Genomic DNA, 21,619 nt, shown 5'->3' with positions numbered 1-21,619 from the left:
GTGGGTCGGTTAACGTGCAGTTGTACCAAAATGCAGTTTGCAAGAAGAGGACGTGTTTGGGACCTGTCTGAGCTGCAGAGAGGAGACGCCTCACTGGCGCCTCAGCCCCACCGGATTGCCTGGATTCAGGGCATGCACAGGAGCCCCAGTTCCACAAAGCACTACCAAGAACTTGAGCGACCAGGCCGGCTCCAGCTGTTTCCTTAAGGGACACGCTATGGCAGTGAAAGGAATTTCTCTTCCCCAGCTCCTCTCTTGGGGGGTTTTCCTGTCTATATAAGGAAAGCAAAAGGCGTCTGAAGAAAGGGGGGTCTGGGGGTCGTGCCTCAGACCAGATTTTTAGGTGATCTGCTTATTCAGCTCTATTCAGTTCTGTGGATCCTGTGGATCTCCCGCCCTCTTGCTCCTAACTCGACTTGAACCCGCGGAAGGAAAGGCCCGGATCACGTCCCTGGAAAGTGAAAGTCCCCTGAAAGCTGGTCAGGTTCATTGTAGGTTAGGTTGTAGCCCTGCTTTTGGACCCATTTCAAAAGCAACTCCTACGGCCCTGTTAAATGTAGAGCGCAGTCTTTATGCCCCCTTACCTGGGAGTAAGGGCCTTTAAACTCAATGAGACCCATTTCTGTGGAAAAAAGCGTGCTTTAAGCCCCATCGATCTCAGTGAAAGGTATTTAATGCTCGAGCTCTGCGTTCAGTAAATGTGTATAGGATTGAAGCCTTAAAGTGCGCGCTTTCCTCTTCCCATTGAAGGCAATGGAATTTGAAACGTGTGCTCAGATTTGGTGGGATCGTACTCAGGGTCGTGCTGGAAACCAACTTCTCTGCAAGCGCACGGGTTACGCTGTTTGGGGATGGCACCATCCGGCAACCTTTTAATTCGCAACGGCGCGTTTCTGAAAAGGGCGCTTTTGCTTCCGGCAGGTTCAGGTTGTTTAAGGCGAGAGTGAAAACCCCAAAGTTCCCCGAAGCGGTACCCATTTTTTAAAACAGTCCAGGGGATTTATCTTGGCCAATCCCGGAGGGAACTGAAATACATACAGCCTGAGTGTGGAACTCTTTCCTTTAAGAGAGGTGCCTGGAAGCTGGCAGTTTTCTTTTTCTAATAAATGGGGAAAGGGGCGGTTGGATGAGTTTGGTCAAAGGTCAGTAACAACACTCTGCACATGCTCAAAGGCGATCTACACTTTCCTAGGTCCCAGGGCTAAGAGAGCTGGCTAAACTAGATTGCAATCCAGTTCTGCTGAAGGAAAAGGAAGCTTAGCTCTCGGATCTCATTTTCCTTCCAGAACCACACCCCATGCAATTATTTTACAATTGTTAGCAGTACTTGAGCGCTAGAAATGCAAAATAAACGAAGGCCAGGGGAGCCGGCGTGCTTTCGGGTTCAGCCTCTCACACGTTTACTTTCTCTGAGAAGTCCTAATGAACGCGGAGAGGTTTTGCTTCTGAACAGACAGGGAAAGTGACTGCAGACTAGCGCACACCTCTGGCAACCGAAGACAGTCTGATAATACACTTCTGTTTAGGACCGGAAGAGTTAGTTATGCATTTAAGGTCAAGCCAGATGGCTTAACTGATGAGTGGATCCGATTTATAAACACAGAATTCCAAAACTCACCAGTTCGCAAGGCTGCAACAGGGAAAATGTCTCACACTTTCCAGATACATTCCAGCGCCTGCAATTCTGGGAACCCTTAACGAAGAAAGACACGGGTTTTAGCTGGAAAAAGGATACCAGTTTCTGCTTATGGGGGTGGGGGCAAGACGTGCCCAAGTCAGTAAAACTGAGGAATGGAAGCTGATGCGGGGTTTCGGTGATGGCACTTTCAAGAAACAACCGGCATCCTATAGTGCAATTTGATAATGCAGCCTGACCTTAATCCGTTTTTACTGGGAAGCAAGTCGCACGGAGTTCAAGCAAGCCTGTTCCCCCCCAAAAAAAACAACAAAAAAACTGTGGGGGGGGGGAGGCGCTGCAGTTTAACAGTCCGATTTCGTGTTTATCTTCTCCGATGCAAGTCCCACCGAGTTCAGAGGGTCTCACTTTCAAAGAAGTGTGCATAGGATTGCACTCCAGTCCGGATTTAGGGCTGGGTTTTTACACTGTACAATTGGAGAAAAGAAGTGAAACTGACACCAAGGTCCTCAATGTCGCTTAGCGCCTGAGAGTTGCAGCCACCTGATCTCAAGAAAACTGAGACCCTCGGCTTAATCTGGTTAGGATCGCAGCCCAAGCTGACCTCCAGGGAAAGCATATGCGGATCTGTAAAGAAAAAAAGCGCAATTTTTTCGACCTACTTTTGAAATCAGGAGACGATTTGGTCTTCCCAGAGTTAAACAGTGCATGCTCTTAAAACAAATTTAGTTCTGTGTTCAGTGCATGTTAATTAAATCTTGCAAAGGAAAAATAAACTAAACTAAAATCTTAGGGTGCAAATCGTTTATACAGACGCTTTCTACCGATGGCCTTTTATAGATAGTCCCGACCTCGATCCAAATACGGTGCGTGGATATATTACAACCTATGGGACACCCGAGGAACAAATCAGAAAGGTTTACGGAGCATCCGTTGAAGCATGTTAGTCGAGGGAACCGCGGGGGTGGGGGTGGGGTGTCACAAGAAGGCTAATTCCTCGGATTTAATCCGGTTTGGCCCAGTGGACCCCCGTCGGCTTCAGTCAAAGGGGACCCGCTTTCTTTGGGATTTGGATCCGGGTGCTGAAGTGACTCTGGGTCCATTTACGCATGGGGCAGCTGGGAAGGTCAATGTGCGTAAATGCAGCGCAGAGCTGTGGGTGAAAGTGAGCAGCCTTCAGGATCTCTCGCACACTGCCTGCGTGGAAGGGAGCACTGCTGCCACCTGTGGGGCTGACTCCCCCGTGGGGCTGAGTTCACTGCTTACAGGCGCGTGGCGCCATCCTAAGCCTATTTAGTCGGAAGCAAACTCCCAAATAGCGCAGCGAGGGGACCGCATTGCGAAGCCCGTGAACGACCACTCCAACCGGGTTTCTTTGAATAGGGGTGGGAGTGGGGGGGGGAAGCCTCACACCGCTTATTTTCAAGTAAGCTTTTTGTAGGATTGTTCCGGAGTAAGTGGCTCGAAGCTTGCCCTCTCCGGCGCCGATCCAAAATACACTGCCTTGGAAGGAAGTCTCGCTGGAAGCAAAAGCAAAACAAACCTCATTCCAAAGTAAGAAGCATATTTGAGATCGGCCGCATTATCTTAACCTCATTCCGTTAGAAAAAGACAGTACAGTGGTACCTCAGATTAAGTACTTAATTCGTTCCGGAGCTCCGTACTTAACCTGAAACAGTTCTTAACCTGAAGCACCACTTTAGCTAATGGGGCCTCCCGCTGCCGCCGCGCCGCCGGAGCACGATTTCTGTTCTCATCCTGAAGCAAAGTTCTTAACCTGAGGTAATATTTCTGGGTTAGCGGAGTCTGTAACCTGAAGCGTATGTAACCTGAAGCGTATGTAACCCGAGGTACCACTGTATAGACCAACAGGGATCTAATTTAGTGTAAATCGGCTCTCAAAAGCAGTGAAGATATTTGTGTTTTTGCTATAAGGAAAGGGAAGAGTAAATAATAACAATTTTAAAAAACACGCGTGTTTGTATGGTGCGATTCTCACACACACAAACACACCCATAGTTTGCACGCAGCGGTTGGGACTAAGTCCCTGCGCCTCTTGGAGCTGTTTCACATAGCCCTCTGCCATCACTTGGACCTGAATGAATGTGTATGGACCCTAGCAGGAAAGAATAACGCTTCTCCCACCCAAAGATTCTTGGGAGTTGTAGTTTATCTCACAGCTACAATTCCCAACTTTCTGAGCAAACTGTGGTTCCCATGATGACTTAGGGGAAGTGTGCTTTAAATGCGCTCTTAAGTGTACAGCGTGCACACAGCCGAAGGAACAAAGCAGACACATCTGTCTCTGGTGTTAGAGCTCTGCCGGTTCATTCGCACGTGCAAGAAGCCAGGTTCAGCCACCAAGAGACGCGTGAACCAACCCTTGGAGCGGAAGCTGCGTGGTTTAGTGGAAGGCAGTGTCCACAGCTAGCTGGTACTGGAGCAGCCAGATCGCTTTTAAGGCGTTTTCTTCCCTAGGAAATGCGTTGCCAGAAAACGTCTAGCTTCCGAAACAAGGTGGTTAAAGGACAGGCGTGTCCATTTTTACGCAGATTCGTCGCCGCGTAGGCAAAGAGAGTTCCTTAGAGTTAGGGCAGAGTAAATTCATTCTTCTGGGCTGCAGTCAGTCCCCGCTACGCCCCTGAACAAAAGGGGCGAAGGGAAATTGTGCGGCGGTTGTGGAGCCGCGAAATCCCGAAGCCCCTTTGAGAACAAGCGCTCTTGCATAGGATCGGGCGGAAGACAGGACAAAGTCGCTGAAGGGCGAGAAAGAGAAAAGGATAATAATTCCTTTTGAGAAACACCTTTAGTACAGTGGTACCTCGGGTTAAATACTTAATTCGTTCCGGAGGTCCGTTCTTAACCTGAAACTGTTCTTAACCTGAAGCACCACTTTAGCTAATGGGGCCTCCCGTTGCTGCCGCCGCGCCGCCGGAGCACGATTTCTGTTCTCATCCTGAAGCAAAGTTCTTAACCTGAAGCACTGTTTCTGGGTTAGCGGAGTCTGTAACCTGAAGCGTATGTAACCTGAGGTACCACTGTATAGGGAAGTGCTTGATGGAGAGCCGGTGGGAGTAAGACCTGGCTCTCCCTAAGCTGGTGAGCCTGTGTCAGTCTGCGGGCGGGGGCGCCTCCATAAGGAGAAAAGATACCTGCACATCCAGAACTGGACCTCAGGGAGAAGGAGCTCTCTGGGCCTTGTCCTTTTATTGGCAGGGAGGGCCATTAGGTCATGGTAACTCCTCAGCCTGGAGTGGTGCAATCCGGACACAGATCGGCCACTTCCTGGGGAACCAGACCTGTTGGGGACCGAGTGGGTCGGAGTAGCCAGGAGTCCCGTAGGCAACGCGGGCTGTCAAAGCGGCAGTCAGTACAGTGGTACCTCGGGTTACAGACGCTTCAGGTTACAGACTCCGCTAACCCAGAAATAGTACCTCGGGTTAAGAACTTTGCTTCAGGACGAGAACAAAAATCGTGCGACGGTGGCGCAGCGGGAGGCCCCATTAGCTAAAGGTTAAGAACAGTTTCAGGTTAAGAACGGACCTCCTGAACGAATTAAGTTCTTTACCCGAGGTACCACTGTACTACTTGACAGGAAGGAGGGGGAGACGTTGGGGTGGGGGGAGCAAAGAAGTCTGGGAACCAGAGATCTGGCCTTGCAGTTCCCGTCGTCTGAAACCTTTTCAGTTTTCAGTGCAGGCAGAAGAGTCTTAGGAATGGTTAAAGGCCTTTTAGACGCAGGGCAAAAGAGCATGATGTTAAGAACCTTTGTTGTGGATATATGCAGGAGGTGTTTTAAGCAGGAACTCGACGGGACTGAGTTCCCTTACCTTAAAATATATATATATATTTGTCCGGGGTCGGGGGCTGGAATATACCCCAATGCCTGAGCCAAAAATCCACCTATATCTGTAATCAAGTTTTGGCCATTTCTAATCCAAATCATTGTCTGCTTGAGTTTAATAATAACAATAATAAACCTTTATTGTCACTACACCACCTGTGTGCAATAATATCACATATTACATTTAGCCACTGCTGGGGGGTGCCATTGTGGCTGGGCCCATAATAAACAAACAAACTTCGTGGTGAGGAAACCCTGAACGCTCGTGGAGCCAGCGAGCTGCCTGGAGATGGAGAAATCAAAAAGCGTGAGCTGAAACACAGAATAGGGGTGGTCCGATGCCCTCCGTGGAGGGTCCCCCCTCCCTCTTGAAACCCCGAAAAAGGACCAGGGGGAGACCTCTCCAAACTCTGGTTTCCTCCCCAGAACTAAACTGTTGGCTTGAAAGAAAAGGCGAGTTTGGAGAGCCCGGCGCTTGCCCTCCCGCGCGCTCTGCCTTCCTCTCCGGTGGGATCAGCGAGGCCTGACGTGGGCAGGCCCTGATTGGCTGGCAGCCGATAGGATCTCGGCGGCCAGCGAATTAAGGCGGAGGAGGAAGGAAGGCGGATCTCACTGCGAGCCCTCCGGCCCTGGCAGACGCCTCTTCCATCCGCACCGAAGCGCGCGCTCTCCTTCTCCCTCGCCTCCATCCAGGGAGCAGGGAAAACGATGGTCGCCGCGTAAACTGCGCCCGCGCGCTTCCCTGACCTTCCAAACTCCTCCTGGGGAGTCTGGCAAAAAGTTCTGGCCTCCCGATCTCTCAGCCCGTGGGCTCCTTCCTCCTCGCTGCTTCTCCTTTGGAGCCGTCTGGGTAGCAGGAGGGAACGGCCTGGCTCTGCGCGACCTTCTGACTCTTTTGGGGGTGCCGTCCTCTGCTCCGAGACCATGGAGTACACCGCCTCCCCCAAGCCGCAGCTCTCCTCCCGGGCGAACGCCTTCTCCATCGCCGCGCTCATGTCCAGCGGGAGCTCCAAGGAGAAGGAGAGCGCCGAAAGCACCATCAAGCCTCTGGGTGAGTCTCCGGAGAAGGAGGGGCGCGCCCTCGGGGGGTCCTCTTCTCCAAGCCCACCTGCCCAGCCTAGAGGGGCTTTCGCATGGGATGCTGGAGTGGTCGCTTGGGGGAATAGAGGGAGGGGGGTGATCGTGTCGTAGGATCGTAGAAGGGTCCCCCAGGCTCATCCCGGCGAAGCCCCTGCAGTGCAGGAAAACAGACAGGTTCCTGCTTAGTTTTGCAAATGTGTTAGCAGTTTTAATGCGGCGCCGAGCTCATTGGGCCTTACTCCCTGGTAGCTGTGTGGGTGGGCGGGGGCGATGCGTTTAGAAAGGACAGCTTTCCAGAACAATAATGATTCGTGGGGTGGGAAAATGCCTTTCCTAAGTTGGACGGGATGGTTCAGCTTCCCTTTGACTGGGATGTTCTCAAGGACGCCTTCCAAACGCCCAGTGGAAAGTGTTAAAAGGCAACGGAAGCAAACGCTTTTCTAAGTAGCCTGGTAGAACAATTAAAATATCCCGGTGTTACGATAGGGAGTTCCGTGGTTCCTTAAAGGCTGCGATTATCCGACGCATCGTTTTCCTTTTAAGAAGCTGCTGCTTTTAGAGGGATCAGATACAGGATCTGGCCCCAGTGCCGTATCTCCAGTTAGAAATAAAAACCAGATACGATTTTGCTAAGTTGAGTTTTCTTGGACTGCTCTTCCTCTCTCCGGGCAAAAGAGGCCATCGATCCGGAAAACAAACTTTTCATCCGAAAACATTGGGGCGCAGCTGTAGTTGTAAAATCAGCCCAAGGACCAGCTGATTAAGTGGGAACCACTGCTCCCCAGTTTGTTCGTACACTTTTTAAACTAGGGAGATAGAGTTGAAGGAGAGGGAGATTCAGCTAAAGTAATTACTAGCAATCAAGATTTTAAAAAAGCCCGAAATTCTGTGAACATTTGCTGCACAGGAGACGACTGCAATCCTGTGCACATTTAGCTGGGAGCAAGTCCCAGGATCGCCGGGCAAGCACGTTTAGCTTGGCAGGCTTTGCTTCAGGATGAAAATGGGCCCTCCTTTGGAATTAGTTTGTATTCAAAATAAACTTGTCCTCTGGAATCACTGGAATTCGTAATAGCCAAGGCTGTGATTCTGAATCTGGAAGCCATTAAAAAAAAGTAAACCCGACCTATTTCAGATAAATATATTTAGGATGAGGTGATCATAAGCTAAGGAGTCTGAAAGAAATGGGATTTGCTTTCAAATACAAAGACTCCGTTCACATCCCTTTGAAGTCGAAGGCAAAACTTCGCTGGTTTTCTGCAATCCACAACAGGGAGCCTATATTTTTGACTGTGATCCTTAAAGCCTCTGAAGTCAATCTGCGCTATCCTACATGGATGGACGTCCCATCCTAAAACATCCCCCCGCTGAGTAAATAAGATTTGCTTTCTGATAAACATGCCAGAACTACAGTTTCATACTCTCTAGTGAAACTTTCCACTTTGACTTGAAAATAAGCCATTTTGATTCGTAAGAGAACTTACTTCTAATTCCAGAAGTTTAGTGCGTCAATCCACATACCCAACCCAATTTACCTTGGCTTTTGACACTCGATGTGTATGCTTTTTAGGACTCACCTAAGTTATTTTAAACTGTTTTTAAATATTGTGTTTTAATGTTGGAACCCGCCTTTTGGGTAAAGGGCAGGTGATTAATAATGATAATGATAAATAGTGGAGAATGTGAACAGTTTTGTGCGTTGTGTTTTAAATAAGTTCTGTCGACTTGTACAGAACCTCAATTACAGAATTTCCTAAGAAAAGAGTAAATATGTCTCTGCTCCAAGGACGTTACAAGGAAAATAACAAATAATTATTGCACTCTGTTTATTTTAAGATACTATTTTGTTGATTTTGACCTTTATAGCACTTTGAGCTTTAGGTACATTATGTATTTAGATCATTTTCTCTTACAGAAGCTTTAACAAAAAATACTTCTCATAAAATCATTGCTCAGCTCTTTGTGTGGGTTTCTTTTATGGCTGTTTAAGAAACATTACCCAGAAACCCTTAACTATAAATTTTTCCACACCTCTTCCCTCTGTCAGCTAGCCCACCCTTTAACCATTAATAGAAATAATGCACCTTTAGAAAACTACCTTTTTCTCTTGGTGAAGAATGAAAGGAAGAGCGAGAGTTTTCTCTCTCTCTTTATATAATTTTAATTAAATTTTATTTAAAAATTTTTGACAAAACGTCCATCTTACATATAATATATAAAAACTTCTTGGTCGTCTTGGCCGGAGACTTCCCTCCTCCTCAACTAATGGTTTTCCTAATTATACTCTGATATTGCGTTTTGTTATTAGGAAGAGCGAGAGTTCTCATTGGCGTTGTTAAAAAAGGGTAATTTAAACAGACAAAACAAAAATCCGAAGGCTTTTAAGTACGAAAAAGATGTATTCAATATAAGCAATGCGTATGCTTAAGAAACTTTCGTAGGAAATAGAAACCGCTCCCTCATCCCAAACATCGTACTTTAAAGATAATTTTATACTTTATCTTTCTGAGCTTCGGTCACAGCGAATTTGTTTCCGGTTATTTACAGCCTCTTTTCCCCCCTGTTCCGAGTATGGACTGGCTCGTGGTTGCATAGACTTGCCTTTGAAGCGCCTGCTCTTAAGAAAATATTACTTCCCGCCTCCCATGGCAGTTTTTAAGTAAAAATGAGCAGAAAGATCCTGGACAGGTTGAAAGAGATTCGGTACGACCATATCCTTGAGTTCTGCTAAACCGACTAAGATGATCACCAAGAGATTGGACCGGGCGGGATCTCGATTTGTTTTGATTCGGTTTCCTTGTTTGGTCCCTTGCTGAGGAAGAAACCGGAGGCCGAGGGCACTGGGTTTTCTTTGGAGCGCGTTCCAAATCGACTCGCTGTAGAGATGCCTCGCCTTCTAGCTCCCCTCTTCCTTCCTCCATTGGAAGTGTAGGCCCAACGCCGTCTCTTCTGTTCAGCCCATTTCCCAGACTCAACCGCGGAGTCTTGCGCGCCCAGGAGCTGATTAGAGTCAGAGTCACAGATACGGTTGGCTTTGCTCGGTGGCGGATTCCGTTGCCGTGAACTGGGGGTTACACTTCGATCTAATTCGGTCCATTTAATCCCAATGGGACAGCTATCTGGGAAATCCATTCTTATGCGTTGGAGCTAGGAGTCACTGCTGAACGTGTGAGACGCAACTTGGCTGTGTTCGCGCCGTACACTTAAAGCGCACCCCTCCCCCAATTAATCCTGGGAACCATAGTTTGCTGGGAACTGTAGTTCTGGGTGTTGGTAAATAACAGTTCCCAGGATTCTTGGCAGCGTGTGCTTTAAAATGCGCTTGAAAGGTTACACCAGGACTGAGAAGGAAGGCTTAGAATGTCCCTCGAGTGTCTTCGGCACTCTGAATTAAAAAATCGCTAGATCTCCGTGGGAGAGAGTTATGGGGTATTTTGTGCCACTAGTTTAATCAACTAAAAACTGGCTTTCTAGAGGGTGTCCCGTTGACATAACCGTGCTTAAGAGCGTGACAAAACCATTGAACAACAAAAACCTGACAGGGGTTGCTGCTAAAATCCCAACAAAGCGAGTGCTCTCTTCTTTTCGTAGTACTTTTATTTATACATTTATCAAAAATTTGTGTAACCCGCCTTCCATCATACAGATACCAGAGCGGGGTACGGAACGCAAAACCAAACAATTGCCACAAAGCATCCATTGCGTTTAAGTCCCTTGCTGGGAGGTGAGATATTTTAAATGAAGAGTTTGAGATTTCCGGAGGGTGCGATCCTGTGTGGATGGGTTTATACACCCTGGATCGAGGGAGACGCAGTGATTTCCGTGCAGACTGTTAGAAGTCAGTGAACTTCATCCCAAGGAAAGCCACAACCCACCTGAGCGTTTCTCCCTAAATGAACCCCATTTCAAAGGAGCGAGACTGACTGCGTAAAAGCAGAGTTTATTCCTTTCAATGGTGCGTGAAACTACCGCTCAGTTTGCGCCCTGCGGGGAACCTTGGAAGAGTGTTAGGAACAGAGACGTTTTGTCCACCCCCAAGTCTGGATGCATATGTCATCCTTAGTTATGTCCCCTTCCAAACCGTAATTATTTTAATACCCCACTCAGCTCCGAAGTTTACACTGGATCAGTGAGTTGGGCAACGCAGCCACGAAGTTATTGGGATTTGAGCGCACCCTGACTTTGAATAAAGCACGAGGTTTTACATCTGTCCGATCCCTCTGAAGCTGAAATATTTATCCTGAATAAAGGGGTCGAGAATCAGGCTTTTTCTCCCCACCCCTCCTTGACTTTATTCCAAGGTTACAACACAGCTTTGCTCACTGCCATAATATCACAGAATGATCACTCCAATCCTCAATCCCACACCGCCGTCAGGATCAGGCTTCGAGCCTGGACTGTACTGGACAATTAGATCTGCTTCACTATTGGAAGTAGATCCCACTGAATTGAGTGGGGTTTTCGCTTGGGATCGCAGCGCACATCTTGCGTGCTCCAAACCTGCGTATATTTTCTTAGGAAGGAAATCTCAGCCGTTTTTAACATCTCAGAGAGTCGTAACCTTTCACTGGGCTAGTCCGGTTGGAAACGTGTATCTGACCAATTGGTGGTGTGTGTTTTCTGCATTTCCTGGATGAAATGCTTGGAATCAGTCTCCGGCTGGTGCGGCCCCGCATCTTGGCACAGGTTGGGTCCTGTGAGTTGGTTGGGAATGGGCCGCCGGCGTCGCTGGTCCGATCCTGCCCATCTGGGACCAGTTCTATTTTGGGTTTCCCTTCCATAGCGCGCCGCTCGCTTCGGACGCCAGCTGGATAAACCAACCACCACGAAGGCCCTCAAGTGGTTTCTTTATTTAAGGGCGGCGATAATCGGGGCATTTAGACAGGCTCCCTGCCTTCAAAGTAACTGGGTCCTTATCAGTTGGCTTCCAACAGCGCCGAGGCGCGCGACCAGCAGGAGAAGCTCTCCTGCGCAAGCCTCCTGAGCACATTTGAGAAAAATTCCCGGTGGATGCTGGCCCCTGGACTGGATTTATCAAGCAGCTGCTAAGAGGGGGCCCGGGGCTTTACAATGCAATCAAATTTAAGCCTACTCAGAAGTAAGCCCCTCCGAGTTCAGTGGGGCTTACTCCCAGGTAAGTGGACGTAGGGTTACATCCTGAGAGTTTTAGAATTAAGAGTCCTATATCTGGTTTTAGCTAAAGCACAGTCAAGCCTCTCTCGCCTCCATTCCGACTGCGCACAAACCACTAGATCTCGATTTTCTGGATACAGCTGGGGCGTTGGGGGGATCTCTGACTTACTTTCTCCAGCTGGATCCGTTTCCTTCGCATTTCGTCTCCAGTTTATGGCACTTGAGTTCTATACTTGTGCGGAAGGTGAGGCGTGCTCACGATGCCCACATCTGATAGCGCCCACGGAGAGTTGCAATGCCAGGAGGTCAAGCGATGACTTTATTTCCCGCTCGGTCCCCTCGCCTGATGAAAATGGGGGTTTCTTTGGAATCCTCCTGGGCAATCTCTCTCCAGGCGCAGCGACTGGAGAAAGAAATCCGATCAGAAGAACTTGTGATCAATCTGGAAGATTGATCAGGACGATCAGAAGCCGCAGGGTGTTTGGAGGCGGTTTTCCCTCTAGATTTGGGAAGGTTCCCAAATCTGTGGTCCTTCTTCCTACCTATATCTTAATATTTATATGCTGCTTCTCCATCAAGTTCTAGCCCCCCCAAATCGCTTTTATCCTCACTACAACCCTGTGAGGTAAGTTAAACTGAGAGGTAAGTACCGGCCCAACGCCACCCTACCTGGTCCCAGCACGACACTCCAAGTATAGGTGCCAACTCCCTAGGGCTCTGGGTGCCCAAGCACTCACAAAATTCCCCATGAAGGCGCTGTGCGGGCACCCACAAATGTCCATGCCAGCACCATGCATGCTGCCTGACACCCACGGGCCTGGGCACCCACGGTCACAGGGCCAACTTGGCACTCCTGACTCCAAGAATTCATTTCCCTAGTAACTGACAACCATTTAATTTCAGTTACCCTTTGCAGGTAGAAGCAAGCCACAATAAAGAGATGCTCTGCTACCTATTCTATGTAGTTTTTTTGTTGATCACAAGTTGGGGCAGGATCCAGTCAAGAAGCGCGAACCTAAACATGTTTATTCACAGAAGGCTCAGCGAGAGCTACTCCAAGGAGAATGTCCAGCCCCTCGTGAAATCCCCTTTGAACACAGTGGGAGAGAGGGAAGCCTCTGAACTATATGTTTAGTCGGAGGTAAATCCTATTAAGTTCAATGGGGCTTATTCCCAGGTAAGTGTGCCTGGGATTTCAGGCTCAAGGTGCGATCCTAGGCTTGGTCTCACAGAATGCAACGAGGCTTACTCCCAAGGAGATGCTAAAGGATTAGCAGCCTGCGCCTTTTATTGAAATCCAAGAAAAGAAGTAACAGTGCTTTGAATTTTGGGAAGGTTAGCTGGGCCCGATGGTGTTTCACCCGTTGTTTGCAACCAGATGCAGCTCCTGTACCTATTTTGCTGGGAGGAAGCCCAACTGATCTCCTTCCGCGTAGACTTGCATAGGAATGCGCTTTCGGTTGGGGAGGGGGGGGCGGGAAAGTAGTTTAAACTCATCCTGAATAAATAGAAAAACGCCTACGGAGTTCAAAGGTACTTCCTTTCTTCCAAGTAAGCAGGGTCGTTAAAAAATAAATAAATTGCACCCCCTAAAAAGATCCGCGTCCTTGATTGCAAATCATCTCCCTTTCGCTTGGTATCTTCTACACAAAGTCTTTTGAGCTAAAACCTTTTTTGTACGGTAAATAATGTTTTCAAGGACGGAGCTTTGTGCCACACTTCGAGGTTCTAGGCCTCAGTGAGGAGGCAAACATCTAAATCTTTAGGTGGCAAGTGAAAGCTCACGTGACAATGCTCCAAGATAAATAAATAAACATACACTGCGAAAACGGAATGCCAGAGCAAGTCTGGAAGGTTGACGCGCTACTTTTCTATTTGCAGGTTGTTTTAAAATGAAGAGCATTCATTCATTCATGTGAACCCGAGCACAAGCCTGCTTGGTGGGGAAAAGGAAAACTGGGGGAAATTGCTTTCTCCCAATTTTCCGTTCCCTCCCCACTCCTTGTTTCCGAAAAAAATGGGAGTGAGAACGGGACGTAAAATTTGATTCCCACTCCTTGTCTACTCTCCAATTGTTCAGAAACTAATAGGTGGGAGGAACGGACAAACTGGGGGGGGGCGGGACACAACTCAGCTCCCGCCCGCAATCTTTCTTGTTTTTTCCCAGACTTTCACATCTAAAGTGAAGCGGATGAAACACAGGTTTCTTGCCACAGAAAGCAAGTGGCCAGCGTTCTTGTACCTGCTTGCAAAACATTGTCCGTGGCGCGCTTCGAGAGTGGGCAAAGCCGTCTCGGGGCGGCGTCTGCCTTCGCCAGCGAGGCAACCGACAAGTTCTCTCTTCCCCGTTCTCTCTTCTGAAATCTTGAGAACAAGACGCGATGGAAATCAGGAGGCGGCGGCAGTGGAGAAAGCTCTCCAGATGCAACACTTTCGCTGCGCTTTGATTGTTTTTAACTGCCAATTGCGGCGACTGTGTGCAGCCGGCTCCCTGCCTAAAAGCGCCCGAACGCCTCTGCTGTTGCTGTGCGTAAAACGCAGGGCTGCAGGGAGTTTAAAAACCGTATCCTCTGCCGCTCGAGAAATTCAGGGGGCTTAAAGTCGCGGGATCCTGGCCGCAGTTTTCAAGGCTCCGCTTTCCCAAAGGGGCCGTAAGTTCATATGGGTGAGGCAAGAGACAGGCAGACGGGGGGGAAAGCCCAAGATAGTCTTGGATCGGCTATAGCCACGACGATCTCTCCAATTTTGTGCGCGTCGTTTTCATTTTCGTTCAGGACCTTTCTGCGGGCGCATCAGTTCCCCTCCTGGTTATTATTGGCTTTCTGCTGGAATCCTTCCTCGTGTTTGTCAGGTTCACCTCTCTGCTCCTCCTGGCAGCAGGCTGACTTGCTTTTCCATTGCTGTGGTGACTCGATTTTTCACCAGGACAGCGATCTCACTCCGTCGCCGCCCTTTCTCTCTGTCCCATTTGCAGAGCAATTCGTGGAGAAGTCGTCTTGCTCCCAAACGCTCGGCGACCTGCCCGCTTTGGAAACGCCGCCGGGGGATTTCGGCAGCGCCAGCCCCTCTTCCCTGTGCACCGAGCCCCTCATTCCCACCACCCCCATCATCCCCAGCGAGGAGATGGCCAAGATCTCCTGCAGCCTGGAGACCAAGGACCTCTGGGACAAATTCCACGACCTGGGCACCGAGATGATCATCACCAAATCGGGAAGGTAAGGCTATACCTTCAAAGAAATCGGTTATATTTTGGCACCACAATCCACAGCTGGACTGTGCCTTCGTTAGGACTAACCAAAAACGTCACAAAATAGTGACGAGCTTTGGTTGGTGGTCCTAAGGAATGCATTAGCTGCGTGTGAGATTTGGGGGAGATGTTGCTTCAGCACATCTGCTTTTGCTTATTTGTTGTGCAGAATTACAATGGAGCAACTGAAAGGAAAGAGGGGTGAGAATAGAAGTGCACAGGGCGAAAAAGTTGACTCAAAAGTCTGGGAAAGGGGTAGTTTATCACCAACCAGTGTGTATAGCTGTGGATTTATCCAGCCCATGCTTCAGGCATCTGGATTGTGCTAGAAAAGCTTCCTTTACGCAGAAAAAGGTGCTGATCTGCTCCTCTCCGCTTCCACGCCTCATTGCTAAAAATACTGAGTTTGAGGTGTTGTCAGATGACATGAAGGTTCTTGTCCTCTTTTTCTCTTTTTGATCTGTGATGGCTGTTTAACACATGCATGTCATGGGTTGAATGTTGGTGTCTCCAAGTGATGCGCCTGCCTTGTGTATCAGCCACTGTAACATTAGACCACTTGAAGTATTTGCTTGTAGTCTGCACCTAAAGGTTATTAATATCAGAGTAATAGAATGAGAATGTTATGCTTCCTTTTATTTTGACGTGAGGGAAGAGCTGTAGAATACTAACTATACAAACTGCTGCAGTGCAAAAACCAGCTTTGGGATATTGTCTGGACCTGTTTGTTTCATTTTCTTTTAGGCTGCAATCCTGCACCCACTTACTTGGGAGTAAGTCCTACTGAACGCAATGGTACTTACTTCTAAGTAGGATTACATTGTAGTGCATGAGCAGTACTTGAGAAGCTTAGGATGGAGTAAAAAAATGTGTGCCTTCAGTTGAAATCTGTAAAATAACCAGTAATTTTTTTTCAAACAAACCTACAATAATATAATTTATGGATTAATGCTATTTTCAGAAGGGTCACCAAATCAGCCTGTTGTAGCAGAAACAAAAACAGAAGAGGCTTGCAGCACCTTAAAGATGACCTCAATTTACTGTGACCTGAGCTTTTGGGGACTAAAGTCTACTTTGTGCAGTATATGAATCAGCCTCTACAGCTAATACGCAGAGCACCCCATCCATAATAGGCATAAAACTGATGTGTATTCAGGGGGCTTTGTAACACTGGAATCTGCCTATTATGAAACCAGCCCATTGGCCCATGCAGCTCAGTACTGCCTACACTGACTGACAGCTGCTCTCTAGGTTTCAGGCAGGGGTTTCACCCAGTCCCACATGGAGATGCTAGGATATTGAATCTTGGACCTTCTGCGCTCAAAGGAGATGCTCACCCTCATTTCTTCCTTGTTTTCATTTCTGCCAATAATTTGCACATTCCACACACCCCGTATAAAAATAATTAAATTACAAAATTTCCTTAAGCCATGACTTAAAAGGGGGAAATTGTAGTTGTTGTTTGTTTTAAAAGCTTTTTTTAGTGTCCTTTGCAGAAGTCCCACCCAGATCTAAAAGCTCTAGAGTTAATCAGACTTGGGAAAGCCTGTCTGAGGATTTAGGATTCTGGTTTTGTTCTTCTCATAAACACTCAAAAGTGAGTTCCCTCCCTCTTCCTGGGCCTTTCCAGATTACAGTTTCCTTAAGGCTATTTTACACAAAGGAAATCTGGATTTACTACAGACCTATACAAAACTCAGCCGGGCTCTGCAACCAAGCTCATCTCCTTTGGCAAAGGTACCTGCATGATACAAGTGTTGACGTACGCATATTTATCACACTATATACTTAAAATATAACTTGCGCTCTCAATGAAAGCAGTATATATGAAGGCAGTGGTGGGAACTTTGCACTTTCCCATTGACAAAATATTGTTCCGTAAATGCTGGGAAAGTGCCATTGTCACAACAGCAACTTTGAAAAGAGCTGTCATGATCCCATGCAACTCTTGAGCAACAACTCTGAGTTTACCACACTATTTCATCTTTTTAGAACTATAATGTTTTAAGTGTTTACCCAGAAGGAAGCTCCAGTAAGCTCAGTGGGGTTTCCTCCCCAAAAGTTGCAGCTAAGAGCTACAAATGGTGCTTGTGAAATCACTAGCAAGTGATACAACCCCTCTTCCACGCTGCATAATTTTGTTATATTTGACAGGTTCTTTTTGTTTAGTTCATTAGACTGCTGCTTAATTGTCCCACTTAATATGGGAGCGCTTAAACAATTTGACACCTGCAAGGCTGCTTTTTTTTACAATACCACGATTTCATGCCATTTCATGTGGAAAGGAGGGATATAAATTGGAAACACATAGCTAAAATTCCCCTTGATTTTTTTAAAAAGTTAGCTCTTTGGAAATGGCATGCACATTTTATTTTTTAAAAAACAGATCACCTTTCAGCCTGACTGGTTCCTGGGCAGATGATAGATACAATGCTATTACATTTATCAACACCATAATATTCTTCATAACAATATACAGTGGTACCTCGGGTTATAGACGCTTCAGGTTACAGATGCTTCAGGTTACAGACTCCACTAACCCAGAAATAGTACCTCGGGTTAAGAACTTTGCTTCAGGAAGAGAACAGAAATTGGGCAGCGGCAGCAGCAGGAGGCCCCATTAGCTAAAGTGGTACCCCAGGTTAAGAACAGTTTCAGGTTAAGAACGGACCTCCGGAATGAATTAAGTTCTTAACCCGAGGTACCACTGTATTTGAGAGCAAACATGGGTGGTCCTTATCTCTATGGTGGCTTTTTTAAAAGGAGGACCCAAATATGCCTACTCTAGCCTTAATGTTTTTGAAGTGGGAATAAGATAGTGTGCCAATAGCATATCTGTAGCACTAAGGGAGAAAACCATTACAGTGGTAGCTCAGGTTACAGACACTTCAGGTTACAGACTCTGCTAACCCAGAAATAGTACCTCGGGTTAAGAACTTTGTTTCAGGATGAGAACAGAAATCACACGGTGGCGGCATGGCGGCAGCAGTGGGAGGCCCCATTAGCTAAAGTAGTGCTTCAGGTTAAGAACAGTTTCAGGTTAAGAATGGACCTCCGGAATGAATTAAGTTCTTAACCAGAGGTACCCCTGTATTTACTTTGGATATGATGCAGAATGGAAGCATGTCCGACTTTTAATTCGGCAACACATCTAAAAACCTGGAGGCATATGTATTTTTCCACTCTCTAGGTTAGGATGTGCAGTGAGATGCCTCAACTCGCAAGCTTGCTGTCATATCCAAAGCCATGACTGCTGTTTATTATACTAATTTTCACTCTTCTCCCGCATAGCCTCCATTCTGCTTGTTGCTTTCTTGCTCTATTTCCCCTATTGAGCTCCACACAACCAGAGGATTCCATTCCATTGTGTTCCTACAGATCTACAGTTGCAGTTTTCCCACCTCCTTCCTCTTGCAACCTCAGGCTTGCTCACCCTGCGCTGGAAGGGACATGACAAGTCTTCTTACACGACTCTCTTTCTTTAACTGCCTGGGAGTTGCATGTGGCTGTCAAGCTGCAGTTTAAAATGCATTTTAAATGTTTAAAATGCGGAGTGGCTTCAGTCAATGTATATTTGTAGGGAGATATGGATTGTTTTAAATATCCCCAAACAAAGATATACAGAAAATGCTTGGAATTTCCCCGTCTCTCTGGTAGGCTAGGCTTATAATGTCTGTTTCTGATCAGTTTCAAAGGGGCTGTTTTCTCTGGTCCCTTATTTATATATTCACCATCTTGTTTGCTTCTGTCTGTTTCAGAAGAATGTTTCCGACCATTAGGGTTTCCTTTTCGGGCGTGGACCCGGAAGCCAAGTTCATTGTGCTGATGGATATCGTTCCAGTGGACAATAAGCGGTACCGATATGCCTACCACAGGTCCTCCTGGCTGGTTGCTGGCAAAGCAGACCCTCCTCTGCCTGCAAGGTCAGTTCATGTGCAAGTCATATCCATTGCACACACCCCTCAAATCTCTCCTGTGAATCCTCAGTGTTGCTTTGTAAATACTGGGGCAAGACCAAGAACTGACAACTGCTGAAACCAATGGTCAGGAAAACAAAATCCTTGATAGGAGCCAAAAGTTCTGTGCATTCCAAAGGTGGACAGTCTGCAGCCTTATGGCTGCATTTGGCCCTTGGTCTAATGTTATGTGGCCCTTGGTTCAATTTTATGGAGGTGGCAAGGAGGAGGAAAACTGGAAGGAAAGGGAGCGAGCGAGAGAAAAGGAGGTGGTTCCATCTACTTTGGGCCCTATCCATGCCCACTTTTGACTCCTGTTCCACACACCACTGTTTTGCAGCTCTTGACAGATTACTTCCAAGGAAATTTCCCCAAGGGTTGTCTATTCCTGCTGTATTGTTGAGCTTTTTTATAGGAAACCCCCAAAATTTTGAGCAGTGTATGGCAGTATGCATGATCCAGCTAAATGCAAGCAGATTTTAAAAGGAGAGTTGTACACCGCCCCCCACGAATCCTAGGTGCGATCTAATCAAAGTCAAAACAGGTTCTATTAATGTTGGCTTAATCATGCCCAGATATCTTAAGGATTTCCTCCCCTCCCCAAAAAACTTTGCAAAAGTTTTTGTGCCAAACAGTTTAAATGGCCCTTTAAATATATACATTATTTTCTTCTTGCTACAATACTTTCCACTCTTTAACGTCAAAGAAATCCAGGCATGTTTGGCCAAGTGCAAGTCAAAAATATTAGATTACAGCTTGATTCATGCAATTACATTATTTTTTCAACTGAAGACTAAACTGTGGGTCATGTTTATGTACTGCAGTCAATTAATTGCCGACTTGCTCTGCAAGTCAAGGGGACACGATCCCTTTTTCAATTTAAAGGCTCAGTTTTTTCAGCTTCTGTAGCCACAGAACTTCTGAATAATAAATGGTGTGTATGTGTGTGTGTGTGTGTGTGTGTGTGTGAGAGAGAGAGAGAGAGAGAGAGAGAGAGAGAGAATATCTAGGAATGACTGAGCTCCCCTTGGCTTAGTTTGCAATCCGACTCAGCAAGCCAAGCCATTCCACTCTCGGGAAAGCTGCTAATTTCCCCAAGCACAACTCTACATTCAGACCCCCTTCATGTTCCCCATGATGTTTCAAAATGCACATTGGGATCCAAATCTCTTTCCCCAACTCCTCCAATATTCCAGATCCCATGAACCACTCCTTCCCTTCTCCCAAACTTCCTGCTGTCAGAGCTGTGCTGACATGGGTACTATCTCACTTGGAGGCCTCCATGGAAGGTAAGGAAGGTAAAGGGACCCCTGACCAGTAGGTCCAGTCGTGGCCAACTCTGGGGTTGCGGCGCTCATCTCGCTTTATTGGCCAAGGGAGCCGGCGTACAGCTTCCGGGTCATGTGGCCAGCATGACTAAGCCGCTTCTGGAGAACCAGAGCAGCATATGGAAACGCCGTTTACCTTCCCACCGGAGTGGTACCTATTTATCTACTTGCACTTTGGCATGCTTTCAAACTGCTAGGTGGGCAGGAGCAGGGACCGAGCAACGGGAGCTCACCCTGTCACGGGGATTCGAACCGCCGACCTTCTGATTGGCAAACCCTAGGAGCCACCCGCGTCCCATGGAAAGCCTTCCTCTATTTCTACGGTACCTGAGATGCTTCAGTGTAGTTCGCCAAGGCAACTGAGTCCTTAAACTTTGGACAGTAGGTGACTGGGAGAACATTGTTTCTTTGATGCCCGTCAGTGAAGCATTCAAGGCCCCAGAGGTTTCACACTGAAGCTCCGAATGAGACCTCTTCATTACCACAACTGCTCCAAAATGGTGTCTGGTACTTCCTAGAATGGTTTGTCTAGGGCAGGGTCAGGTGATGTGGTGACCCTGTCCCCAAGATGTTGTTGGGCTATGACTCCAGTCCTCCATGACCACTGGTGGTGTTGGCTGGGGTGGTGGGCGGTAGGATCCAGCAGCGCTGTCCACGTCCTGTAGTGATGTCATCCTGTACAAGATGCAGCACAGAGTGAAATGAGTCAACCTGGCTGAAAAACAACCTCCTCATTCCACCAAATTATGAGATATGATGGATGGTTACCTTGAACAGGGGCTTCTCAGTTGTGGCCCTCAGAATTTGGAATGGCCTCCTGATAGAGTGTTTGGCTGGCAAGCAGTAAAGACTACTTTATCCACATCAAAGCTTTTTCCTATGGGGGAAAAATATATCAAAAAAATTCCTCTAACTGTCCAGATGTGGATAAGCTTCGTTCAGAAATGGGACCTTCACTATGCAGTCTATACATGTCTACTCAGAAGTAAGTCCCACTAAGTTCATCTGGTATAGGACTGTGGTCTCGGCCTGTCTCCTTCAACTGATGCTTTTGTCTATTGTATTATGAGGATTTTTTTGGCAGATTAAGCTGAAATTCTCAATGGCTCAAACTTTAAGCATGTTGGCAATCTAACATTAATTAAGTTTCAGGGGTTTTAAATTCATTTTTTCAGTGATCACTATTTGTAGACTGAAGCCACATCTCTGTGTGTATATGTTTAAGTGTTGAAGATAGAAATATATCTGTTGCGTGCTTTGCGAGATTGAGTCAAATGAAGTTAACTTGTTGATGTCGAAAAGATCTATCCATAAGTTTACTTGCATAGGTGATTCTCAAGAGAAAGGGGGGTGCGCGGGGGGGGGGGGGGATCCCTGCTGCAGGTAAGCCTTGGT

At 47.2% G+C, this 21,619-nt stretch overlaps 1 protein-coding gene and 1 long non-coding RNA gene across 3 annotated transcripts in view; both read left to right on the top strand.

Annotated features, from left to right (window-relative positions):
• Positions 1-21,619, top strand: part of LOC128424417 (uncharacterized) — a 161,510-nt gene that overhangs the window by 110,615 nt on the left and 29,276 nt on the right. The window lies entirely within an intron of this gene.
• Positions 6,323-21,619, top strand: part of TBX20 (T-box transcription factor 20) — a 40,723-nt gene continuing 25,426 nt past the window's right edge. The window contains exons 1-3 of one of the 2 annotated variants that reach the window (XM_053410516.1): positions 6,323-6,531; positions 14,668-14,908; positions 18,699-18,863. In XM_053410516.1, coding sequence (XP_053266491.1) covers positions 6,405-6,531; positions 14,668-14,908; positions 18,699-18,863 — 533 coding nt within the window. In that variant the 5' untranslated portion in view covers positions 6,323-6,404. Of the gene's footprint in view, positions 6,532-11,428; positions 11,695-14,667; positions 14,909-18,698; positions 18,864-21,619 lie in introns of those variants that run through there. The other variant, XM_053410517.1, reaches the window with a different exon arrangement.

This window comes from Podarcis raffonei, chromosome 12 (genome assembly GCF_027172205.1).
Source record: "Podarcis raffonei isolate rPodRaf1 chromosome 12, rPodRaf1.pri, whole genome shotgun sequence".
NCBI lineage: Eukaryota > Metazoa > Chordata > Lepidosauria > Squamata > Lacertidae > Podarcis > Podarcis raffonei.
The sequence above is the reverse complement of the archived record's forward strand: the minus strand, read 5'-3'. Positions and strand labels throughout refer to the sequence as shown.